Source organism: Marmota monax, unplaced genomic scaffold, assembly GCF_021218885.2.
Source record: "Marmota monax isolate L192 unplaced genomic scaffold, Marmota_monax_Labrador192_F-V1.1 WCK01_AAM20220418_F8-fsc00265, whole genome shotgun sequence".
NCBI classification, from domain to species: domain Eukaryota; kingdom Metazoa; phylum Chordata; class Mammalia; order Rodentia; family Sciuridae; genus Marmota; species Marmota monax.
The window spans coordinates 566,103-593,175 of NW_026694808.1; the positions used below are offsets into that span (position 1 = coordinate 566,103).

At 35.2% G+C, this 27,073-nt stretch overlaps 1 protein-coding gene across 8 annotated transcripts in view; it reads left to right on the forward strand.

Moving 5' to 3' along the window:
- The window catches only part of Agtpbp1 (ATP/GTP binding carboxypeptidase 1), a 273,400-nt gene that overhangs the window by 20,564 nt on the left and 225,763 nt on the right, over positions 1 to 27,073 (forward strand). For 7 of the 8 annotated variants that reach the window (XR_009225068.1, XM_058573104.1, XM_046425905.2 and 4 more), the window contains exon 2: positions 6,564 to 6,628. The exons of the other annotated variant lie outside the window; for it this stretch is intronic. Coding sequence is in view for 6 of the 7 variants with exons in the window: in XM_058573104.1 (XP_058429087.1) it covers positions 6,597 to 6,628 (32 nt within the window). In the remaining variant the exon portion in view is untranslated. The remainder of the gene's footprint in view (positions 1 to 6,563; positions 6,629 to 27,073) is intronic. 8 annotated transcript variants of the gene reach the window in all.

Sequence of the window (27,073 nt, forward strand, 5' to 3'; positions counted from 1 at the left end):
CATGCTAGGCAAGTGCTTTGTCACTGAGCTACAGCCCCAGGCCTTAAAAAACTTTGAAAAAATATTTTTAGTTGCAGATGGACACATACCTTTATTTTATTTGTTTATTCTTCTGTGGTGCTGAGGATTGAAACCAGTGTCTCATATGTGCCAGGCAAGTGCTCTACCACTACGCTATGACCCCAGCCCTTGAAAAGTTTTTTATAAACCTGTTGAACATTTTCTGTCTTTGGAGAAGTGTCTATTCAGGTCTTGTGCCAATTTTTAAAAATCATGTTGTTACCTTTTTTTTTTTTTGGCTGTTGAGTTGTGTGACTTCCTTATTTACTTTATGTATTAACCCTCTATGATTGGTAAGTATTTTCTCCCAATCTATAGATTGCCTTTTCATTTTTTGATTGTTTACTTTGCTGTGTGCAAATTTTAAAATTTGATGTAGACCAATTTATTTTCTTTTGTTGCCTTTTTTTGGTATCATATCCAGAAAATCATTGCTAAAACCCGTGTTGAGAAACTTTTTTCCTGTGTTTTCCTCTAGGAGTTTTATGGTTTCAGATCTTATTTGTAGATCTTTAATTTATTTAGCCTAATGTCTTCAAAATTCATCTGTGTTGTAGATGAACTCTAGGTCTTTTTATTGTTGAATGATATTCCATTCTAATTATATACCTTTTTGTTTGTCCATTCATCTGTGCATCAGTTGTTGGACACTTGGGTTGTTTCTACCTTTTTGGTATTTTGCGTAATGTTGCTTTGAGCATTGTTGTAAGGTATCTGTTTTTATCCTTGTGTTCAGTTACTTTCAGAATACTTAGGATTGAATTGCTGGGTGTAAAAACAATTCAATTTAAAAATGGGTAAAGAATTTGGACATTTCTTCAAAGACATACAAATGGCCAATAAGCACATGAAAATATGCTTAACAGTATTTATTAGACACTAGGGAAATGCAAATCAGAACCATATTGCCTCATATCTTCTAGAATGGGTAAAGTCGTAAAATAACAAGTGTTGATAAGAAGTGGAGAAATTGGAATCCTTTTACTTTGCTAATGGGAGTGTAAAATGGATCAGTCATGGTGAATGTAAACCCATTGATAAATAGTATACATGGTAAAGATGGACTTTTAAAAATGTGTCTTTTGTTGCACTGGTGAAGTGAAATGATTCACAAAATACAATTCTTCATGACCAGCATTGTCCGTTGGCTTTCTCCTCCAAAATTGCCACTTTGAATTATTGGGTATTGTAAAATATTAATGTTAACATTTAAGATGTAAGGGCATAATAGGGCAGTGCAACTAAATGAGAATCATACACACACATACCCACACACAAAAGTTTTCATGATATAGTTCCTTGTACTTTTTTTTGATTTTGGAATATTTGTATAGACATTACTTGTTGAACATAGATAATCTGAAAATTCAAAATTCTGCATACCCCCAAATCTGAAATTCTGGTATTCAGAAAGTTTGGATTTTTGGATTTCAAATGTTCAGCTTGTAGGAAAGCATGAGAATCAGACGGTAACAAGAGTTGCAAAGCATAAACATTTTTTTCATTAGAATTAAAATTTCCTCCAGTTTTCTGTTACAGTTGTAGATTTTATTTGCTTTTTAAAAAAGCAGTTGGTATTGTATAAGGGAGGTCAAGGGAGGAAATTTGAGAGGGAGAGACTGTGATTCATCAGGCTACCATTGCCCTCCTGTTACAATTAGCCTTGGGTTTTTTTGCTCAATTTTTGATAGAGATCAAGAAAAGGCAAAGTATAGCTCATTTTGGTGTTACCTGCTCATTGAAGATTCTTTTGCTAAGAGGTAAGCAACAACATTGAATAAGGCTTTTGTGGGACTTGTGTTCTAGCACAAGGAAGATAGGCAAGGGACAGCATTCCCAGACTGGTTCCCTAAGGTCATGATGAGTACAGCTTATGTATACAAAAAGGCAGGCTTGTTCAAGTACACAGTCAGCTATCACACGATTCCAGGATTTCTGCACATCTTGTCAATTCTTTGTTCTCAGTCCTGGGGCTTGCATTTGACATGTGGTCTGCTTTCTGTGTGTGACATACAAAAGATGATAGAGGTGCTTACTCCTGCCACCCCAGAAAGGCTACATTATCAGTCATATTCGGGCATATTGCACATGCAGGAGTTTGTGGGAACACTTTGGGGAGCAGTTAGTAGCTGCTGAACCTGGTTGGTATAGAGGATGGTAGAAACAATTTTTGGAAGATGGCTTGTAAGGAACTCAGAGCCCTGCCTTTTCTGTCTCACTCCTATGCAATGCAACCTCCAGTTATGAAGGCTGCCTTTTCCAGTGGGCATAGTCGTACTGTGTATTATTCCTTGTGGTTGGTTTCTAACAAAACTGTTACTTCCTGTGGATACTGCCATTGCTTGGTGCACAAAAATTAATTTTTTTCTTTTTTTAAATGAAGATGCCAGCTAGGTTGTAAAACCTTAGACTAAACTCTGGGATTTCTGTATACACACACTGTTGTAGACAAATACACAAGACTACATCTGTGCTTGCCAATGGAGTCAGGCAGCCTTTGTCTGACTTTCTGTCTTCTAAATCTCTCATAAATTGGTAGACTTAAATCATCTGAAACTGTATTACACAGTTTCTGGGAAATGTCCCCCCCCCCCCCGCCCCCACCTTTAATACTGGAAGATACTATATTGAGGTAGATATTGAATGCCAGTGTACCATATCAGCCATATTATTTGATTTTAAAAGTGAAGATTTTCTTGCTTTTTTGTGTCTGAAAAAACTTTCTTAAAGGAAAACTTTAAAAGCATTTGTCATTCAAAAATTTACTTAGCACCTACAGTATGTTGGCATTGTTCTAAGGCACTTGAGAGGAATTTAGTGAGCAAAAACAGATCTGTACTCTGATATGGCTTAAATTCTGGGGTAGAGAGATAACAATATATATTGCTAAGTACTCTAGCTTACAGGATGATTAAAAAGAGTCAAGTAGTAATCAATGAACTAACTACCAGATATTAAATCATATCTAGTATGGATATGATGGATATATCAAGATTTGGATTTCTACTACTTTTTTCTTAAAACATTCAGGAAATAAAGGAGTTGATTGTGGTTGTTTTTGTAGCCTTTGGGGGTGATAAACTGCTAAGGTTTCTGGGGTGAGTTAGATGACAAATTGATATATGTGGTATGATGGCAAGTATATTGTACATTGTAAATTTATAAAAAGAAATTGTCCTCTTTAAAATTGGGTTTGACACATGTTCATATATAACCAGTCAATAATAAACAATTTTCCATATTGTCTTACTATGTTTGGCTATTAAAACAAAATTCTATAAGCTAGGTAGCTTATAAACAAAAGAATTTTTTTTCCTGCCACAGTTCTGGAAGCTGGGTAGTCCATGATCAAGGCACTAGTAGATTCTGTATCTGGAGAGGGCCTGTTTCCTGCTTCATGGATTTCTCCCTCCCACTTTGTTCTCACATGGTAGGTGGAAGGTGCAAGCAAGATCTCGGGAATTTGTTTTATAAGTACAATACCTTTTCTGAGGGCTGTACCCTGATGATCTAATTACCTCCCAAAGGCTCTTTTCCCTCATGCTTTTGGTTAAGATGTGAATATATGTATTTTGTTTTTGGAGGGGGGAGTGAGGACACTGGTATTCAGACCTTTTCAGCTATTTTTGAATCTTCCCACACTAGAAGGCAATAATTGCTCTGGAAGAAGACAAAGTAGGCAAGAGATGATGGATATATGAAAGTCTAGTGGTGGTTTACAATATTAGATAGGATGCTTGGGATAGGCCCTATTGAAAAGGTGATATTTGAGCAGGGAAGTGATAGGAGTTGGTCATTGGACTGTCTGACAGAAGAACATTCCAGGCCAAAGGAATAGGTTGAGCAAAGGCACTAAGGTGAGAGTGAGTCTGGCATATTGGAGGAAAGCCAGGAAGCCTGTCCATAGAATGAAGGAGTGGAGTTGTAGGTAAGCATGAGGTCCGGGAGGTATGGGGTGCCCACTGAAATAGTATTATAGGGCTTTGAGCAGAGTAATGACAAGATTTCCACCTAAGATTTTTAAAAGGATCGCATAGAATGTTTTGTTGAAAATAAACCGTAGGGTACCAAAGGAAGAAGGGAGACTAATGAAAACTGTGGCGGGGCCGTGCTTGTAGGTAGGGAAGTGATCAGATTTTGGATATATGAAAGTAAAATTATCAAGACTTCATGATGGATTGGATATGGATTATAAAACAGGAGACAAGGATGGAGACAAGGATGAAGCCAAGGTTTTGAGCAGTTTAACAAATGCAGAATTGTCTTTTAATCAGATGAAGGAAGCTAGGGTATGGTACACTTTGAAGGGAATATTGAGATCAGTGATTTGTTAAGTGTGTGATATTATTAGAGATCAAGTGCATATGTTTGAGAGCAGTCATAAAACTAGATGTGTAGGTAAGAGACTGTGATTAGAAGAGGGTAAGATAGAACTGACTTCTGGTTTTTCTAGGAAAGGCAACTTATAAATTTCTAGTGAGGTAGGCAGAAAACACTAAGGCCCAATGAAGAAAATATTTCAATGGAGAGGGCATGGTGTCAAATGCTGCTGAAAGGAGTAAGATGACTAGTAAATGACAGTTGGATTTAGTGACATATAGGTCATTGTTACTAACAAGAGCAGTGTTGATGAAATGGAGAGGGGAAAGCCTGATTGAAATGTGTATAAGAGAGAACCGAAAGAGGAGGACCTGACTATGTGTAAAGAATTTACTGCTTTCAGGAGGAAAGGGATAGTAGCTAGATTAAAGAATAGGAGCCTGAGAGGTTTTTCCCCCATAAGACCCAGAAATAACAGCATGATTTTATGATTATAGAAGTGACCCAATAAAGGGGAAAAGGTAGATTATACCTAAATTCCATTGTCAGTTATTATAATTACTCCTTGGCAAACACATTCAGCTTCTTTGCCCTCTCTCACTTTGTCAAGTTTGTTTGGCAAAGCTACAAACTTGGTGAAATCCAGCACTTCTGCTTCTAAGTACCTGCTCTTTTTGTTACCCCATCCTGAAATTAACACAAACTTTCACAACAGAAAGTTTTTCTTTTCCTGAAGTGTTTTGGCTTCAGGCTTCAGCAATAAAAAGCAGAGTATAAGCACTACACTGGCTTTGTTCTAGGGTGTAAGGCTTAGTGCTGGCCTTTTCCTGTAATACTTTTAAGTTTCAGAAAACAGGATTCTTTAAGGTGATCAGTTCCAAGATTATTTGTCAGAGTCAGATGCCTGCTTATTGATCATTTTCCATGATGGTGGGGCATGGAGAGATTGAGGAGGTAGGATGATATTCTCAGCAGTCAGTTTTGGCATTTCTGAGTCTCCGGGTTCTTAGTTTCCTGGGTTCTTCTGGGCAGAGTACCCATTACCCCTTTCCCCTTAGATTCCTTTCTTGTTGCTGTGGCCTTGAACATAACTTTTTTTCTTTACTATCTATTTTAATCCACTTTCAGGAAGGAGAGGAGAGTAATGCCCATGGTTAAGCATTTTATTATGAACTGCAAGTTTGAATCATTTAACTGTTGAAATACAGTTGACTATGATAGAATTTAGAATTCTTGTATCTTCTCAATTAAGAGAATAATTTGAAATCTGATTTTCTTGTATGTTTTGTTTTCCTTTAAATGCAGCATTACTAAATATTGTATAAATGTGATTAATTTGTTAGATTCACAGTGATTTTTTCATTTTCTAGTAATGCCACAAAATTCTGCTTCAGTAAGCATTGGTGTATAAAATTAAACATTTAGGATATTTTTAGGTGAATAGTTGCAAAGTAAATCTGAAAAGTTATAAAAATTGTGTGAATCAAGATATAAGATTGTTTAAAGTCAATAATGAATGCTTGCCAAAGATGAAACTATTGAAAATGTGCAGTAAGTACATTAAATAAGATAACATTAGAGAAGTTTTTTTACTCTGTCTAAACAAGTTATTATTAATTTAAAAAGTTTTCTTATAAAGAGATAACCACACATATTTATCACTACTCTTTGAATAGTGGCCAATAAGTATACTAGTCATAGGATGCTGTGATTGGTTTGAGGACTTTAAGGAGGAATTTAGAAAGAATGATGATTTGAACTGTCTCAAAAGGAATCTTTACACTGTGATCATAAACAGTTATGCTTGGTTTCTCCTTTCTTTCTTTTTTTTGGTACTAGGGATTGAACCCAGGGATACTAAACCACTAAGCTATGTCTCCCTAAATTGGTGAGGCTGGCAATCCTCCTGTCTCAGCTCCTGGGAGCCTACACCACTTCACCCAATGGTTTCTGCTTTTTTTGTGGCTCCATGATTTGGATTATGTTTTCCTCATTGATTTTATATATTTCAGTAGTCACACATTGTACCCTGAAGTGATCTGGCCAGAATCACTCATTCTCTTTTGATTTTCAGTGTTAGATTGTCCATAGTGTAATTTTTCAGTAATATGGCTTTTATGACATCTAATGTATGGAAAACATAATTGTTTAAGTATTTAATATCATTAACATTTTTCTTGTAGATTATCTGCAATGGTGAAATGAAGTAACTCAAGATGAGCAAGTTGAAAGTGATACCCGAGAAAAGGTACTGTAGTTTTGAATATTAGTATTTTTAAATTACAGAACTAATACACAACACAATTACTTGAAACCAAATGCTTCATAAAATATTCAAGTAGTAGTATATTATTTTTGTATTTTATTGATATTCTTTAGTTGAAGTACGATTCAGCAAACAACCAATGGGTCAAATCTGGCCCACCCTCAGTTTTTGTATGGTCGATGGTCTAAGAATAGTTTTTACATTTTAAAATGGTTAAAAAAATAAAAAAAATAGTATTTTGGGACATGAAATTATAAGAAAATTGATTTTCAGTGTGTATGAAGTTTTATTGGAACACAGCTCTACCCTTTCATTAACATTGTCTGTGGCTTCTTTTGTACTGTGATTGCCAAGTTGAGTAGTTTTGACATACTGTAGTCCACAATGCCTAAAATATATGCTGAGTGGCCCGTTATAGAAAAAGTTTAACCGACCTCTGAGTTAAAGTACATATTCTTTCTGTTGGACATATTTCTTTCAGTTAAAAGTTAGTGAAATGTGATTGATTCTGTATTGGAATTTTCTTAAAAACATTTTTGTTTTTAGTTATAGATGGACACAATATCTTTGTTTATTTTTTATGTGGTGCTGAGGATTGAACCCAGTGCCTCACGCCTGCAAGGCAAGCATCAACCACTGAGCCACAACCCCAGCCCTGTATTGGAATTTTCTTAATATACAGTTTTGAATGGAATTGCTTACCTCTGTTATTGTCTTAGTTTTCTCATCTGTGAAATTATTTTAATGATACTGCTATTTTTAAAAAGTACCTTTATTTATTTATTTTTATGTGGTGCTAAGGCTCAAACCCAGTGCCTCGCATATGCTAGGTGAGCGCTCTACCGCTGAGCCCCAACCCCAGTCCCTGATAGTGCTATTTTAATGTTGTGAAGATTAATTAGTACCTGACTGGTTCAGTCAATTATAGTCTATTAATATTGATAATAAAATTTTCTGCTTTGTTAGTAGTGTTGTATTTTATGTTTACATATATGCAACTTTGCATTTACAGGTATTCTTTAATTAATTCTGAGTAATATACATGCAGTTTATTTAGATAAGTTTTGTTCCTTAAATTGCTAGGTTTTCTATTTATTAACTATGTAAGATGTAAGATATCATAGCAAATTATGTTGTTCATATTCTTGTATAGTTTCTTGTATAATTTCTATAGGAAAGAAACTAGGCATTTTGTGTGTGGGATGTGTGTGTGTGTGTGTGTGTTTTAAAAAGGAATACCAGCCTTTTTCAGTTGGGTTAAATAAGTAAGATATTTCTACTGATAGCTAAACTATCTAGTTACTAGAACATAGTAAAAATGTAAAGTCACTTGAAAGTTTGAAAACCTCTGTCTTCTAAGTTCAGTTTTTTCCCCCCTCATGAATTGATATTCACTGGATATTTATTGTTATTTTTGTTGTTGTTTTAGGCTGTCTAAATTGGGATCACTATAAATGATCTTCATCTAAAGGAAATTATAATTTCTGGTAATACTTGTCATATTGCTCTGTGAAGAAAGCTGAATGCAATAAGGTGAATTATAATAGAAAGGGGTCAAAATCTTTCTTCTCCCATTTTATAGTATAGTTGGCCCTCTGTAGCCACAGGTTCTGCATCTGAATATTCAATTAACTGTGGATTAAAAATATTTGAAAAATAAATGTGTCTGTACGGAACTTGTACAGACTTTTTTCTTGTTATTCCTTAAATAATACAGTTAAACAGCTATTTACATAGCATTTACATTGCATTAGGTATTATATGTAATCTAGAGATGATTTAAGATATACCAGAGGATGCAAATCTTGTGTGCCGTTTTATTTAAGACAGTTAAGACAGTTGAATATCCATGGGTCTTACTGTCTGCAGGGATCCTGGAACTCTCCCTCTCCTCCCTGCCCCCAGGCATGAGGGATGATTGTATAGTATATTGAGACTATTTGAGGATTCACAGAAATATCTTCCATAGCTCTGAATACAGGAATTGTTCTGAATTATTTTTCATTCATCAAACTTGATCAAAGCCATACCAGTTTCTCAGAAAATTTATTGTGTATATTTATTTCCATGTCTCCAGAGGCTTTCTATTGATACTTTCATTTTTCTTTTATCCTTTTTTCAATCTATTTCTCCATCATGAGTTAGCTATTCAATTCTTTTATCTAACTTGGTAATAAATCTGAGAGTAGGAAAGAAACACAAATGTAACACTTAATACCATGCTTTGAAGAAAATGGAAGTTGAGTGTATTCTTAAAAAGATCCCTATTCTTTGTTTACACAAAGCTCATAAACTGATTAAAGAACAAATGCAGTATGGTGACTTATTCACTTCATGGTGAAGTGTTAAATTATGAGGTACATAAAATTAGAAAATAAGGTACACATAAGTAGGTGTTTATTGTGTAATACAGACTTAAAGAGACAAGCCTGAGTTGAAACTTTCTTTATAAAAATTCTGGAGAAAGTGGTGGAATATTCAGACTTGTTTAATTTAAACAAAGTTTGCTGTTGGATTAATTTGATTTGTAAATTTAAAGACCATATTGGCTGGGGGCTGGGGTTGTGGCTCAGTTGTAGAGCACTCGCCTAGGACGTGCCACGCCCTGGGTTTGATCCTCAGCACCAATAAAAATAAATATATAAAATAAAGATACTGTGTCCAACTATAACTAAAAAATAAATATGTTTTTAAAAAAGACCATATTGGCTGAGTGTGGTGGCATGTACTTGTAATCCCAGTGGCTTTGGAGGATGAGACAGGAAGATTGCAAGTTCAAAGCCAGCCTCAGCAACTTAGAGAGGCCTAGAGCAACTTTGTGAGATCGTATCTCAATATAAAATACAAAAAAGGGTTGAGGATGTGGTTCAGTGGTTAAGTGCCTCTTGGTTCAATCCCTAGTACCAGGTGGCGGTGGGGCGGGGAGCCATATTAGTAGTCATTAATTTAAATTAAATAAGCAAAACTTGTAAAATACAACAAGTGCAGGTTTTCTGTACACACCAATCTTCATTGTCATGGTCATGCTTAAATCTTATCACCAGAAAAATCCTCATTCAGAATACTGATTCAGTTTCTTCCACAACTGTAATCTTTTACCTTTTCAGTTTCTCTGCTAAAATATCTTATACTGCAGGATTTCCACCTATTTTAGAGCTGTAATCTGTGGATTTTATTTCTCTCATTCATCTCCTTCTTTCTTATCTGCTGTAGAATCTAATGTCCACTCTTACAAGTACCTGAAATGTTTCACCTCAGTTTGTATTTTTCAATTACCCTCACCTGACAAAGTCCTTACCCTGGATAACCTTGATTGAGCAGCCAAACGAAATTTGAGGATGAACAAGCTTTTTGGCAGGTATCATTAAAATTATTGATCAACTTGAACCAAGCCCCAATAGTCTTATTACTGTGCTTTGGAAAGTGTGTTTCCGCAGTTTTTGTACTAATTTATAGTTTATATCCTTCAAACCTTTGAAATTCTCAAGTGTATCACATATATATCCTGAGCAAATGACTTTTTCTCATATATTCTAGAGATAACACAATGCTTTACCTTCACATTTCTTGCATTGTACTTATATACTCATTGTATTTATTTATATACTTGCATTGTATTTATTTGATCTCATTCTCTGCTTAACCCACCTGTTATTTACTACTCCAGAGAATGTGCCCCTTTTCTTGTTAAAAAGCAATACTGTTACTTGTGTTCTAACTCTTTTTACTTTTTCTTTTTGGTATCGAGGATTGAACCTAGAGACAGTTTACCATTGAACCACATCTCCAGCCCTTTTATTTTATTTTTTAAAAATTTTGAGATGAGTGGCTGGAGTTGTGGCTCAGTGGTGGAGCACTTGCTTGGCATGAGTGAGGCACTGGGTTCAGTCCTCAGCACCACATAAAAATAAATAAAGGCATTGTGTTCATATACAAGAAAAAACAATCTAAAAATTTTTTTTTAGATGATTTCACTAAGGGCCTTGCTAAGTTGCTGAGTTTTGCCTTGAACTTGTGATCCTCCTGCTTCAGCCTCCTGAATTGCTGGGATTATAGGCATGTGCCACCATGCCTGGCTTAAATCTGTAACTCTTTTTTTTTTTTTTTTTTAATGTAGTGCTGAGGATTGAGCCCAGTGCCTCACACATGCTAGATAAGTGCTCTATCACTGAGCTACAGGCCCCGCTCTGAACCTGTTAACTCTTATTTCGTACTGTTTAAACGTAATCTGGGCTTTGCAATATTTAGATTCTGTGCTTTTGTTACTACCTGATTTACCTGATTCCTTTAAAAGCCAGGAATTATGGGATAGTCTATAAATACAATCTAAATCTCGTTTAGTACTCCCCTAGACTCCTTTTTAGAGTTTACTCTGTTCACTGTTATTTTTTATTTGGCCATTTATAATTTCAAAAAGTTTTATTGATGTCTAATCAACATACTGCTGTATACATAAATTTAGTATATACAGTTTAATACATTTTATCTATACACACTTTGACATATATTACATGTGACCTATGTTATATACCTGTGAAACCATCTTCTCAATCAATATAATAATCAGCATATCCAGATGTTTTCTGGTGTTCTTTTGTATTCCTTCACTTTCACCTTCTCTCTCACTTGAGGCAATCACTCATCTGCTCTCTGTCACTACAGGGTTTTTGCTTTTCTAGAATTTAAATTTTTTTCCCCCTGGTTCTGAGGGTTGAACCCAGGGCCTTGTATTCTACCATTGAGCTATATTCCTAGTCCTACTTTTCTAGAATTTTAAATACACGAAGCCACACAGTATATCTTTTGTGGGGGTTGTTGGGTTAGAAGGTAGTAGTGTGAATCTGGCTTCTTTTACTTAGTACAATTGTAGTTCAGATTTATCTCTCTTAAGATTCATGTTGGTTGTAGTGTTTATCATTCATAGTTGTTTTGATTATTGAGTAGTGTTTCCATTGTATGATACACTCATTCATTTATTTATTTAGTAACTGTGTTATTTCTAGATTTTGGTTATCATAGATAAAGCCGTTATAAGTATTTATTTATGTATTTGTATGGATATATGCTTTCTTTTTTCTTGGATAAGTAATGGAATGGCTGAATCATATGGTAGGTCTGTGCTTTATTTTTAGGAAACTGCCAAAACCTGTTTTCAGAAAGATTGTACAATATAATACTTCCTCCAGCAGGAGATGAGAGTTTTAGGTCCTCTGTTTTCTCACCAACACTTAATTATGGTTGTTCTTTTTAGCTTGTACCTATTCTAATCCAGGTATGGAGATCTCACTGTGATTTTAATTTTCATTTCTCTAATGATTTATGATGTTGAACATCTTTTCATGCACTTATTTATATTTAATATATTTTGTTTTGTGACAAATATTTTCAAATCTTCCCATTAATTTTTTTATTATAGATTTTGTAAGTTCTTTATGTATTTGGGATACAAGTCCTCAGTCAGGTATTTGAATTGCAAACATTGTCATTCAATCTGTTGCTTATCTTTTCATATTCAAAACAGTATCTTAAAGATTCAAAGTTGTTAGTTTAGATGATGTGCTTATTGTTTTTTTTTCATGAATTTTGTATCTGAGAAATATTTGCTTAACCTATTCATACCAATGTTTTCTATTAACATTTTAGTTTTAGATTTACATTTAAGTCTGTACAACCATCCTGATTTGGTTTTTATATATGGTATAAAGTATGGATAGAATTTTTTTTTTCTCCATATAGATATCCTATTGTTCCAGCATCATTTTTCAAAAGACTTTCTTTTCTCCACTGAATTGCCTCTGTACCTTTTTCAAAAATAAGTTTTTCATGTATGTGTTAGGGCTCTTGTTTTGTCCCATTGATTTAGTTGTCAGTATTAGTGTTAGCATCACACAGCCTTAGTAACTGTAGTTTTAGAATGAATCTTGAAATCAGATGGTCTTGGTCTTTCATTCTATTTTTTTTTAAAGTTTGATGAAATGAAAGTTTTACATTTACATATGAATTTAGCATCAGTTTTTGACAGTTTATGAAAAATCAGCATGCTGGGATTTATACTGGGATTGCTTTGACTCTGTAGATTAGTTTGAGTAAAATTGACATTTTAATAATATTGAATCTTCTCACCCTGAGACATGGTATATCTTTTTATAATTTATGATCTTTTTTTTTGATTTTGGTAGTATAGTTTTTAGTGCACTGTCTTTCTTTCAGTTTGTCAAATTTATCCCTATTTCATTTTTTTCATGTTATTGTCAATGTATTATTATCAGTTTGTTTCCAAATGTTATTTGTATATGGAAATATACTTGATCTCTGTGTGTTATTCTTGTGTACTACCACCTTGCTGTATACTCTATTAATTCAGATACCTTTTTTTGGTGAATTTCTGGAGGTTGTAACAGTCATGCTATTTGTGAACAAAGTCTGTTTTATGTCATCCTTACCAACTTGAATGTCTGTTTTTTCTTTTTATTCTCTTATCACATTGACCAGATCCCTCAGTACAATATGGAATGGAAGTGGTGAAATTAGACATTCTTGTCTTCTCATCTTAGAAGAAAAACATTCATTCTTTTACCTTTAAGCATTATGTTAGCTGTAGGTTTCTTAGACTTTTTTTTTTTTTTTATTAGTTGAAGAAATTCCCATCTGTTTTTAGTTTGCTGAGTTTTTATCTAAAATCAATGTTGAATTTTGTGAAATGGTTTTTCATCTGTTGAGATTATTGTAAGGTTTTTCATTTTGTTAATAGGTAAATTATATTGAATATTTTCACATTAAACCAACCTTTCATTCCTGTGATGTTCATAAACTTCCTTGTTATATTATTGTTCCTTTTCTATATTGTTATATTGTTTTGCTGAAAGGTTGTTTTTGAATGTTTGCATCTGTGTTCATGGAGCTTATTGATATGCTGATTTCTTGTAATATTTTTGTTTGATTTTTGTATTATGGTGATGCTGGCCTCATAGAATATTAGAACAGGGAAATAAATATTCCTTCCTTTTCAATTTTTTTGGAAGAGAAGAGTTGCATAAATTTGGTATTAATTTCTTCTTTAAAGTATTTGGTAATAATCATCAGTGAAGCTATCTTGGCTTGGAATTGTTTTTTGAAACAATTCACTTTCTCTTGCTCATCTATTAATTTATATTTGACTAGTTAATGAATGGTGTTTTAAAAAATTTTATTTTATTTCCTTCATAGGTGTTATTAGCTCCTTATTAGCTAGGACTCTGTTTTATGTTAGTGGTTTCTGTAGCATTTATACTATATAGCAAGTATACTTACCACATTATCTTTATTTGATATGTTACTTCCTATGTAGTATAAAAACCTTCTCTCTCCTCCTTCTTAACCTTTGGCATATTTTTATATATGCTTTTACATATGCTGTGAACCCTCAAAATAACTTTGTTTACAGTCAGTTATGTTTTAAAGACGTTTAAATAATATGCCACTGTGTTTATCATTTTTTTTCTTAAGAGAATTTTATTATCTTTTTTTTTGTCTTCTCCCTTCCCTCCTCCCCTTTAGTATCTTCAATTACTTATGTATTTGGTTCATTGAAAATATCCCAGAGACAATTGCTCTTTTAATTTTTTTCCCCTGAATTCCCTTTGCACATGTTTTGGATAATTTTTATTGCTGTGTCTTTAAGTTTACTTATCTTTTCTTCTGGAACTCATACAATGTATATTTCATTGTAGTTTGATTTGGGTCTTTTTTATATTTTCTGAGTGACTTTGTTGCACAGATGTAAGAGAGTTAAAACCCTTTTCAATATCCTTGTCTGTTAATTTTACTGTGTATGTCAGTTTTTTGTATATTTTGGTTGATTGTTCTTATTATAAATTGTACTTCCTGTTTCTGTGCATGCCTGGTAGTTTTTTATTGTGTATTTTACTTTGTGTCATCCTGAACATTTTTGTGTTCCTTAAATATTCTTGTACCATATTCTAGAATGTGGTTAAGTTACTTGGAAACCAGTCGGAATCTTTTTTTTTTTTTAAGATTTTTTTTTTTTTAGTTGTAGATGGACTCAATATCTTTAGTTTGTTTATTTATTTTTATGTGGTGCTGAGGATCAAACCCGGTGCCTCATACATGCAAGGCAAGCGCTCTACTGCTGAGCCCCAGCCTCACCAGTTGGAATCTTTTGAGTCTTACTTTTAGTATTTGTTAGCTGTGACTAGAGCTATTCTCATTCAGTGACTAAATATTTACTCACTATTGAGACAAGATCCCTATGTGTACTCTACCCAGTGCCCTATTGATCATGAGATTTTCCATTTTGAGCATTGGGAACAGGCACAATTCCCTGTATTGTGTAAGTACTTGGCAGCATTATCTCTAGTCCTTTCAGGTGTTTCTTTTTTTGGGCCTTGAGTAGTTTCCTCACACTTAGGTGCTTATCTATACTCAGCTGTATATTTGAGGGAGGCCCTCTGCAGAACTCTGGAGTTTGTGCTCTGTGAATCTCTCTCTTTCTCAAAGTTTCTCCTTCAAATTTTAGACACCTTGATCTTCCTGGACTTTAAGCTTTGTCTTCTCAACTCAAGGAGTCTTTGGTTTTTTTCTTTCAACATTGCCTGGAATACTCAAGGTTATACGTTGGAGTAATTGTTTGGGTTCATTTCATTTCTTTCTGTCTTTCCGACATATGGAGGTTTGAAGTCACCTTTAGTTGGTAATCCAATGGATTTTCTTTTTGGGAGGCTTCTGCCTTATTTAACCTCTAAGCAGCACTTTGACATTTTTTTTGAATATTTTCCTCTTCTGTTTTACATTCTTCAGTTGGTTTCTGTGGTACCAGTGTCTCTTGTGTTTCTTCTTACTTCATTAGCCACTGCTTCTAAATCTATTTGTGGGACCTTTTTCTCTGTAGAAACTCTTTAAGTATTCCTGAGGGCTCAATCCTAAACTTCTTTTCAACCTATATACTTTTCTTAAGCAATTTCATCTGAGTCCTGTTGATTTATATCTCACCTATTGTGGAGATCAACTCCTCTGTGCCTGGATGTCTATTAAGTATTGTTACTTGGAAGTTTCACAGTGCTCTCCCAATATAGTGTGTTGCCCCAATTGAAACTTTGTACATCTTTTCATCTTTCAGTGTTAGTCTTTCTTGGTTGATGGTATTCCAGCCCTGCAAAAATGCAAGTGTCAGACTTGGCATTCTTTGTTAGCACTCCACATCCAGGTTGTTCATAAATCCTGTTGGTTTTATGCCTATCACTAAAAGTTTATCACTAATCTGTGTTTTTCCATATCCTCTGTCACTTCCTTGACCAGGCTTACCTCATTCCTTCCTTAATTTTCCAAAATAGTCTCCTCACCTATTCCTTTGCTTCTACTTTGTCTCATCTGTTATCGTTTACATGACCTAGAAGACATTTAAAAATTGTATGTCTAAACTTCCTGTTTGAACATTACTGAACAATTGTATTTTTTTCCATCCCTTATTAGAAATTATAAAAAAAATGCACAAACTCCAGGAGAACTAAATGACCCCATGCTTTTGAAATTTCAGTAATGGCAAAATTAGAGGGAACATTACTTGCAAACTCAGCAATATGTAAAAAGGGCTGTGAAATGCAGCTGGTACGTTTGGCAGAAACCACTTGGTATAGAGTCTACACAGAGAGAGGAATCAGCGGGCTCAGAATAGCAGATCTCAGAAAGTTCCAGTAAAAATATACTTGTTGAAGGGTTAGGGTAGGCTCTGAATTGTTTTGCAATGGTTTTACAGTGCATTATAACTGGGTTGTATAGGGTTGAAAGTAGAATCTTTCTTGGATCTGGATTGGTTCATAGAAGCAGATCAGGCAGGTGATTTGTTATATAAGTAAACAGTATTTATCTAAGGCAGTCTGTCTCTGTGGTTTGTGGCAGCAAAGGACAGAGAGCCACTGAATTGTGAGACATAATTAGTCTGGGTTACTGCTCTGACCTTCCTCTACCTCCTTTTTGCAGGAATTTGTACAAGTTACTGATCAAGGAAACTTCAGTTCATTCAATGAGTAATCAAAATGTACCATTAAAAAAAAGGGGGAAAAGTGGGAGGATTAACATCTCACAGAGGGGTCCAAGTAACATTCTTATGAAGCAGGTGAAAATTCTCATGAAATTATTCTACTGCAGATGAAAATAAAAACAAAACAACCCTGATGGTTCATTTCACTTTGTGATGAATTTCATGAAGCAGAGGAGAAACTGCGAGAGATAATAGTAACATTCAGCAGGAAGAGATGAAATGTGAATAGGCAGTATAAGAAAAAAGACAAAATTATCACAGAAAGAATGGTTTAATATAAAAGCACAGCAAAAGACAATAGTAATGGAGAAAGTAAACAAAATTTAATGGAGATCTAAAAAGGGATTAGAGAAAAAATGTTAGACATGGAAGACTGGCAAGAGAAATTCACTATATTTGTAATTGTAATTTCCAGTGAAGAAAACTGAAACAATAGAATCGGCTATGTATTGTTTTTGGAAACTTTTCAATACTACTTTTGGTTAGGTAGTGGGAAGGAGGGGAATAACGACTTGAAACACACAGGATTTGTCAGGAGAAACTGACGAGAGTAGTCAACACCAATACATATTCTAGAAAAGTTTGAACCTTAAAGATAGTCTTTTGGGTAGCATAGTAAAAAGATCAAATCGTTTGTGGCTGGGGTTGTAGCTCAGTGGTAGAGTGCTTGCCTAGCATGAGAGAGCCATTGGGTTCAATCCTCAGCACCACAAAATAAATAAATAAAATAAAGGTATTGTGTCCATCTACAACTAAAAAAAAAAAAGCTCAAAAGCTCATTATTAAAAAAACATCAAATTATTTATACGGTAGAAAAAGAATCAGACTGCTTCTAACAATAAAGCATGGCCACTTAAAAATTAGAACCTTCTTAAACAATATTAGTTGAAAAGGAAATAGAAATTGAAATTATCAAATATCTTGAATATGGTAATGAAAGCATTGGACACCAATTTTTGGAAACAGATAAAGCACGTCCAAAAAGAGGTGACATTTTTTCCTTCCTTAATTGGCCTCTTGATAAAGATAGATAAAAGGTAATAGTATGCCTTTCAGAATATGCCGATGATCACTGTTGTTCCAGTTTTAGGTGTATTTATAGTGTCAAAATGGAAAATGGATTATCTTTTCCCTATTTGTAGAGTAATCTATTTGTATCTATTTTTTGTCAAATGCTTGAGTGTCTTTATATTGTCTTTTGTTAAGGGTGTTATCTTTTAAAAATTATAATCATTTGCACATATTGTATAAATTAATGGGCTTCACTGTGTAATTTCCATTGCTACATATTTCATGTTTTGATCTAGTCCCTCCTCCCTGCTACTCTAACTTGCCCTCCCCTCACTTTAAGGGTGTTGCCTTGATGTGTACTATTTGATACTCTCACGATTATAGTTCATTTAATTGTGTATCAACATTTACTTTGATTCAGAGAAAAAAATGTAGTGTATTTAATATAGGATTGTATTGGTTCAGGAATAGGCTGAGCTGGTATATTAGAGACCCTAGGACATAGTAGCTAAATTTATTCAAATTTATTGGTCTTATTTAACGTAGAGGTGGTGGTTGAAAAACTGGTACAGTGGCTTTGCTTTCCTCAATATGTGACTTCCGTCTCTGGGTCCAAGGCATTTTCTTTAGTTCTCACCATCTTATATCCAGTTGGATTGGGAAAAGGATTTACATTCTATTCTAAGGGGCAAAACCTGGAAAGCGGCATATCTCATATCTGCTTACATTACTGGTTAGAACTTTGATACTTGCCACACCTACTGTGCTAATATAGAGACTGGTCATAGGTATTCTAGTTCTCTTCCTTTTGGGCACATGAAGAATTGTATTTTCTTTGAGGTTCATTTGTGACTGTGTGACTTGCTTAGTTAGTGAGACAGAAGTTGAAGTGATATTTTATCATTTCTTGATGAGAATTATAAGAATTAGTATACCACTTGACAATTCCCACTGTTTTTCTGTTTCCCTCTGTTTCTGTCTCTTTGACTGAACCTGTAATATGAGCAGGAATTACACTTTTGTTGTGTAGACTAAACCAAGTAGATTGTAGAGTTATTTGTTTTGTCAGTGTGATGTAGGCCAAGGGTTCTGAAAGTGTCCTTGTGGACATCAAGCATGTGAGATCAGCACAGGTTTCATAATAATACTGAAAGTTTTTCTACTCTCAGACTCTCATGAGTATAAAGTGGAGTTTTCCAGAGACTGCATTATGTGTGCTTTTCTATCAGATTGAGCATAGGAGTAGATAGGAGAATCTGTCTTCTCTTGAGTTCGACAGTAAGAAGAGATTGTGATATTGTAAAATAATGCCATTCTCTATAATTTTTGTTTTGGGAAACATAGATCTTTCATAAAAATGTGTTATGTAATGAATTTATTATTTTAACTGAATTAATGAATAGCTATTAAAATTTTTATCAGTTTTAATTTGTAATTTATACATACACACATATTCATATATATACACATATATACATACATATTCATACATATACATACACACATATAAAACTCACATAAGATGGAGGAAAAGTTGTGTGCCTGGTATTTGGAGAGAAACAGTAAAAATGTCATTAAAGCAAGAATAATAATTCTAAATGAGGAGCAAACATTCCTGAAAAATAATGTGTAGTTTGAAAATAAAGTCATTGTTTGAAATTAAATCTTAATTTCTATGACTCCTATTTAAGTCTAAAATTTAATATATTTTAGTCTAAAATTTAATATATTTTAATGGAGTTTTTTGCCATCATTTTTTTTTAACCTTGTTTGTCTTTATTACCTCTATTCATTTTACATTTACTCCCTTATCCCCATTGTACTGGGGATTGAACCCTGGTGTACTCTACCAATGAACTACACATCCCACTTTAAATTTTATAAAAAGGGTTTTGCCAAGGATGGCCTCAAATTTGGGATCCTTTTGCCTCAGCCTTCCAAGTATCTTGGATTACAGATGTCTGCCACCACACCTGGCTCATTGTATATTTTAAGGTGATAAATGTAATACAATTTATTTATTAAGTGAAGATGCATTTTATATCCCATGCTCTCTGCTTGGAAAATATTTATTGCAAAGATAATGTCTTTGGGACTTTAGTAATATCTGAGGGAATATTTATTTTCAGGAAAATAGCTCTAAGACAATGTAAACTCAATGAGATCACTATGATGAAACACATATTTAAGTGATAATGCCCCTAAATATTTAAAGTTAACTTGATTTTATGTGTTTCACATTGTTCATTTTCAATTTCATGATTTTCTCTCTGTACCATGAATAACATTGACGATTATAAATGGAGCCTCCCAAAGTAACTATCAGCCTCATTTTGATTAATCTAAAAATAGTGTAAGGCAAACATAATGTTACTAATGTTAATAGGTAATGTTACTCAAATTTAAAATGTATCTGAAATTGCTCATTCTATACCTGTTTTCCTTCTATCTTGGTCTTACTGCTTTTAGATTTTCCAAAGCCTAAAATCAGACAAGAGATAGAGCTGCCCTCTGGTGTTCACCTCCTGATTCTCAACTTTAGTGAAAACAGTCTTGAAATTTTAGAGATAAGTTGTCGGGAGAAAAATAGAAACAGAGTGGTAAAGGGATTTAGCTAGGTTCTTTTTCTATTTTTTGCCTACTTAAAAAAAAATTCAGCCATAGCTGTGTGGGGTGGCACATGCCTGTAATTCCAGTACCTCAGAAGGCTGAGGTAGGTGGATTGCAAGTTTAAAGCCAGCCTCAGCAACTTAGTGAGGCCCTAAGCAACATAGCGAGACCCTGCCTCAAAATAAACAAATAAAAAGAGTGGGGGATGTACCTTAGTGGTGATGTATCCCTGGGTTCAGTTCACAGTACCAAAAGAAAAAAAATTTCATCCATCTATCTTTCTGTCCATCATTTGGAAGAACATAATCCTCACAAAAGAATTGTTTACATGCAGATATTTTTTAATGGTGTAATTTATTTTAAACTTTTCAGGGATACTGACAGAACAAATTCTTAACTTGAAAAGGATTAAAACCTATGTTATGTTCAGTATGTTTATGTAATTTATTTTAAACTTCTCAGGGATACTGACAGAACAAATTCTTAACTTGAAATGGATTAAGACCTATGTTATGTTCAGTATGTTATGCTCAGTATGAATTGTTTTACGTTGAGTTTTTGAATAATAAATATTTTATTAGCTAGAAAAGTAATAACTGATGAACTTTTCAAAAAATAATTGGAGAAAACAAAATTTTGAGTTATCAATTTTCAGAATTTCTGTGAATGCATATTTCTCCCAACTCTGGGTTACAGAAATTCATAAAAAAAACACCAAAAAACAAAGAAAAAGAGGAAAAAATTAATTGTTATGTATACACAAGTTTTGGTGTCTTAAATATCTTTTATCACCAAAATGAATTAGGGCTTTTTAGAGAAAGAACTGATTCCAGATCAGGAACACAAGATTTTCAAGATAATCCTTAAGCAGACATTCTCAAACTTCTTGAGAATCCTTTTTTTTATTCTTAAACTAATGATGACTCTGAATCTTTGTTGTATATGAGTTATTTTACCATATTGATATCTACCATATTGCCAGTTAAAACTGATTAAGTTAAAATATTTATCAAGGGGCTGGGGTTATAGCTCAGTGGTACAGTGCTTGCCTAGCACGTGTGAGGCACTGGGTTGGATCCGTAACAGACAAACAAACAACAAATAAATAAATGTGTTGCGTCCTGTGGGGAGCCATCTGTGAAATGTGTGTGAACTAAAATGATATGGAAGCCGTTAGATAGGAAAGTCTGGTATCAGGAACTCCCAGCAGCAACCCTGCTGGTTTGAGAATGCCTGGTTCATGTGACTTCGTATCTAGCTCCATCACAAGTTCAGCACAGCACTGTAGGTGGACATGTCCCCAGTCTGCTTATCCTCACCCTGTCCTGTTTTTTGTGAAGAAGCTCCTATTGATCCCTTTTGATCTGTACTGCTATAAATAACACCCCTCTGGTCAGCTTAGCCTGTCACTGCCCCCGCCTCTGAAAGCCTATTTTTGGTCTGTTGTGTGTATTTCGTGGTACTATTTTCCTAGATTTTATTTCACAACCAGCCCATTCTTTTGATGGGAACCCTTTCCCTTACCCTTAGGGTGTGAGGGAGAACTGGCACCTGGAACAGGGACCTGTCCCAGCAATGCAAAAGAGGAAGAGTACAGGTGGGTACTTGGCTCCCTCTCCTTCCCTCCCTGTTCTCCCCTCTACCTCTCTCTGGATTAGCTTATTGAGAGAAAGAAGAGAAAGAACTCTCTCTCTACAGAGAGGGAAATTTACTTAGCTATTCTCAAAACTATCATTAAGCAAAGGGGAAAATCTGTGAAGTAGCCCAACTTGCCCAGTTCCTAGAGGCGATTAGGGAAGGTTTCTGAGGAAGACTTGCTTGATTTACATACTTGGGGAAAACTTGTCGGGGAGCTGCAGGCTGGTTGTATTTCAGCTAATGTGCACAATTGAGAATGTAGAAAGAATTTGGACAGTAATACAACCTTGTTTATATTCAGACCAAAATATTGGACTGAGGTCCTTGGGAGATTTAATCACATTCCTTAGAAACGCAGTTAAAAGTCTTAGACCTAGTGGACAGGCCTGCCGGAAGACAGAAGACCTAAGGGCAGAGCTAAAGCATGTTCCATTCATACTGAGGAAAGGCAGGGAAACAGCCCAGAGGCAGAGTATGCTTTGTTAGATACAGATATAGGAAGATGAGGGAGAGATTGCTCTGCAGCACTCTGATGGAGACTCGCAATCTGAAGAAGAGGATGAATTGGTAGCAGTCCTCAGTAGTTTATATTACAATGGTCCTGCTTCAATGATCCATCCTGTCCCTCCAGGAGGACTAAAAATCAGGGTGCCTGATGCTGCAGCAGGGCCTTTGCCAGAGTGGCTGGGGAGGATTAACAGGATTCAAATTATATACAATTTTTGAGCAATTAGATCCGCAAAATCCAAACCAAAGTGTACGAATCCATGCATATATTCTTTTTAAACCATTTAAAGAATATAAATTTGCATGTTCCATGTATGGCCAAAACTCGCCTTTCCTTCCAAGCTTGATAGAATCAGTGTGTATTGAGGCCCTGCCGCTTAAGGATTGGATTACCCTTGCAAAAGCTCGCCTTTTGGGAGGTGAGTATTTGCTGTGGAAATCTAGATGGGTGGAATTTTGCACCAAGCAGGCAGAGACTAACAGAATGCATGGAATACGTTATCACATTAGAAATGTTGACTGGGATGGGACCATTCAGTGAGTTGGAACAACAATTAAATTATGATTTACAAACTTATACTCAGATAAGTGTGTGTGCAAGAAGGACATCGAGAAAATTACCTACTAAGGGAGGGAAAACCTTAGATTTCAGCCAGATCTGGTAGGGGTGGGAAGAGAATTACTCGGACTTTGTAGCGCCTTTATATCAAGCTGTGAGCTGTATGATTGTTGATCCAGATGCCTCTGAGATCTTAGTTTAACAACTGGTGTTTGAAAATGCTAATAAAGTTTGTTAATACTGCAAACAGGGAATGATATCAGATTATATCAGTCTCTATTAGTTTATCAACTGGCATACATACTCCCAGGGCCTAACCATGGAGGTCACCTTGAAACAAGTTATACAACCTCCTTTAAGGGAGGCCATTTCTAAAACGCAGTGCTTTAATTGCGGCAAAGTGGTGCACATGGTTGAGATTGCAGATGATCCCAAGGACAAAGTAATGTACCAGGTGTTTGCCTGCATTGCCAATAAGGTCACAGTTGGTTGCGGGAATGCCATGCCCAGAATGTCCTAAACAGACCCTCACTGCTGCTGCTTATGCAGTAGGGGAACTGGAGGTGGGGCCAGTCCTGCCCCGCCAAAATAATGAGGGCATCACTGTTTGCTCTGGAGCAATTTTTGGCTGCGGGTCAATAGTCACTCACTGTAGCCCAGCCTCCTCCTATGCAGGCCCAGTCTCCTGATAAATCTGGGACATTTTCTGCTTGGGAATAAGAAACCTGGGCCTCCGTCCCACCTCAAGATTCATATTGACTGCGGATGGATATGGGTCTGCAAATGATTCCTATGTGAATTTATGGACCTCTACTGCTAAATACAATATGTTTAATATTGGGTAGAAGTAATTTTTAACTCAAAAAGAAACTCAGGTACTACCGGGTGTTCTTGATATAAATTTTAATGGAGAAATTAAGGTTTTTGCTCAAATCCAGAGAATACCATAGTGCAAATTGTTTTTTGCTTTGTCATTCTGTAGGGGAAGCTTTATTTGAGACCTTGGACTCTGTGAAGTTCATACTTCCCAGTCCATAGATGGAGCATACTGGACTCAATTAATTAAGCAAGATCGCCCTCTATTGGATTGTAAAATTAATTACAAAATTTTCAAGGGCATTATAGATATTGGAGCTGATGTTTCTGTGAATTCCAGTAAATTCTGGCCTTGGGATTGAGCTTTAGACACAATATCTGCTGATTTAGAAGGCATTGTTGGACAGCGCTCTCAGCTTGCTTAGAGTGCTCAACACCTCCTGTGGGAAGATAAAGATGGTGACTCTTTTTACCTTATGCCCTGGATACCTTGCAGGTAAATTAATTGGGACAAGATATTTTGAGGAGCTTTGGAGTTTTGTTAATAATTCTAATTCCATGGTGACATCTTAGATGCTTAATCAAGGATCTATCCCTACTAAAGGAATAGAAAGGAATCAACAAGAAAGATTTTCACCTATGCCTTAGTTTTCTCAATAAAGACTATATGGATTACCTAATACATCTAGTCAGCCTTTTTAATGGGGGCATTGATCTGTTTCCTGGCCCAGAAAATGGCAGAAAAAATTAATTGGCTGTCTGATGATCCTGTCTGGGTTGATCAATGGCCCCTTACAGGGGAAAAGCTTCAAGTAGCCCACAATTTAGTTCAAGAACAGCTTCCAGCTGGGCATATTGAGCCTACTCTTAGCCCTTCAAACACTCCAATCTTTGTGGTAAGGAAAAAATCTGGCAAATTGAACTGTGGAACTAATGGGGGCTTTATAGTCTGAACTTCCTTCTCCTACAGCTATCTCGCTTGATGATCAATTAACAGTAATAGATTTAAAAAATTGTTTTTTTTCACTATGCTGTTACATCCAAATGACTGTAAGATATTTGCTTTTAGTATCATAGCTATAAATTTCAATTTTTCTGGAAGGTATTGCCTGAAGGTCTGGACAATAGCCCCACATTATGTCAGACCTTTGTAGCTTAAGCCATTGCTCAAGTACAAGAACAATTCCGTGATGCATATATAATCCATTATATGGATGATATTCTTTTGGCTCATGGTAGTTCAGATGTGCTTTGAAAAATTTTTGCTGAATAAGAAACTTCACTTATTGCAGGGGTTTATGCCTAGCACCTGAGAAGGTAGAAAAAGCTTATCCTTTTCAACTTATAGGCAATTTAATCTAAGGACGCATGATTCTTCCACAAAATCTACAGATCAGAGTTGATGGTTTACATACTCTTAATGACTTTCAGAAATTACTGGGTGATATTAACAGGCTGCAGCCAAGTTTAAAATTATCCACTGCAGATTTGAGTCCTTTATTTCAAATTTTACAGGGAAATCCTTCTCCTGCTTCTTGCCAACCTACAGCAGAGACAGGGGCTGCCTTTACAAAGGTTGAAACTGCCGTTGAGACTGCACAACTTACTAGAATTCATCCACAAGAACCTATTTATTTATTAACATTTCCCACTATTCATACCCCTACAGGAATAATATGGCAGTCATTGGGAGTTATTGAATGGCTTCATCTAGCTCACTCGCCTCAAAAATCTTTGACTCCATTTCATGATTTTATTGCTTAGTTATTAAAGGTAGAAAACGAGTCTTAAAATTGATTGGATCAGAGCCTTCTATTAATGTAACCCCCTTTTCTACCTAATAGCATAATTGGCTCTGGCAGTCTTCCAATACTTGGCAAATAGCTTTTGCTAATTTTCCTGGTTAAGTAGAAAGTCATTATTCTCATGATAAGGTTGTTCAGTTTGCTCTTGTAACTTCATTTATTCTTCCAAAAATTGTACGTGCTCAACCAATTGCCAGAGCAATGACAGTATTTACTGTGATGGCTCAAGTTTAGGAAAAGCAAGTTTCTGTAGCCGTGCTCATACTGATATAATACAGACATCATATACTTATGTTCAGTGAACAGAGCTGCAGGCTCTCATATGTGCTTTACTTGACTTTACTAGTGAGCTAATTAATATTTATAGTGATAGTGCATACATGGTTGGAGTTGATAAATGTATTGAAACAGCTACTGTTGGAAATATACCATCAAAAGAGTTATTCCATTTGCTCCATACTTTACATAAGACAATTGAAATGCATCAATGTCCTTGTTTCATTGGTCATATCAGAACACATTCTGATCTTCCAGGTCCTTTAGCATCAGATTGGTAAACTTTTTGCTTTGCTCATCAAATGTCTTTGTATGATTGTGCATAAGCTTCACATTCTTTACATCATCAGAATGCTTCTAGTTTACATAAAAATTCATATTACTAGGGAACAAGCTCATCAAATTATTCACCAGTGTCCACAATGTGTCATACATATTCCATCTTCACCAACTGAGGTTAATCCCTGTGGTTTATGACCGAATCTGTTATGGCAGATGCACGTAATTTACATCCCTCAGTTTGGCAAAAATTATTTATTCTCATGATATGGTTGTTCAATTTGCTCTTGTAACTTAATTTATTCTTCCAAAAATTGTACACGCTCAACCAATTGCCAGAGCAATGACAGTATTTACTGATGGCTCAAGTTTAGGAAAAGCAGGTTCCATGTTATTGTTGATACTTATTCTCAATTTATCCTTGCCACTGCCTCTGTAAAAGAGAATGCTTAACATGTTATTTCTCATGGCCTACCTGCTTTTGCAGTATTAGGCCGTCCTTTAAAGATTAAGGCTGATAATGCTCCAGTTTATACTACTACTTCTTTTCAATGGTTTTACCACCAATTTTGTATTGATCCTAAAACTGGCATTCCTTGTAAACCTCAAGGTCAAGCCTTTGTAGAATGAACTCATTTATCTATTAAGCTACATTTACAAAAACAAAAAGGGGGGAATGAGACTCACAAAATAACCTTAATCATGCTTTGTTTGTTCTAAATTTTTAAAATTGTGATTCTGAAGGAGACACTGCTGCTGAGAGACACATGTCTTCCTCTGGTTAGGTCTGTTGGGCCTAGTTTGGTGGAAAGCTTTACAAACAGGGCTGTGGAAAGGACCAGATCCAGTGATAATGTGGGGTAGAGTTCATGCTTGTGCTTTCCCAGAAG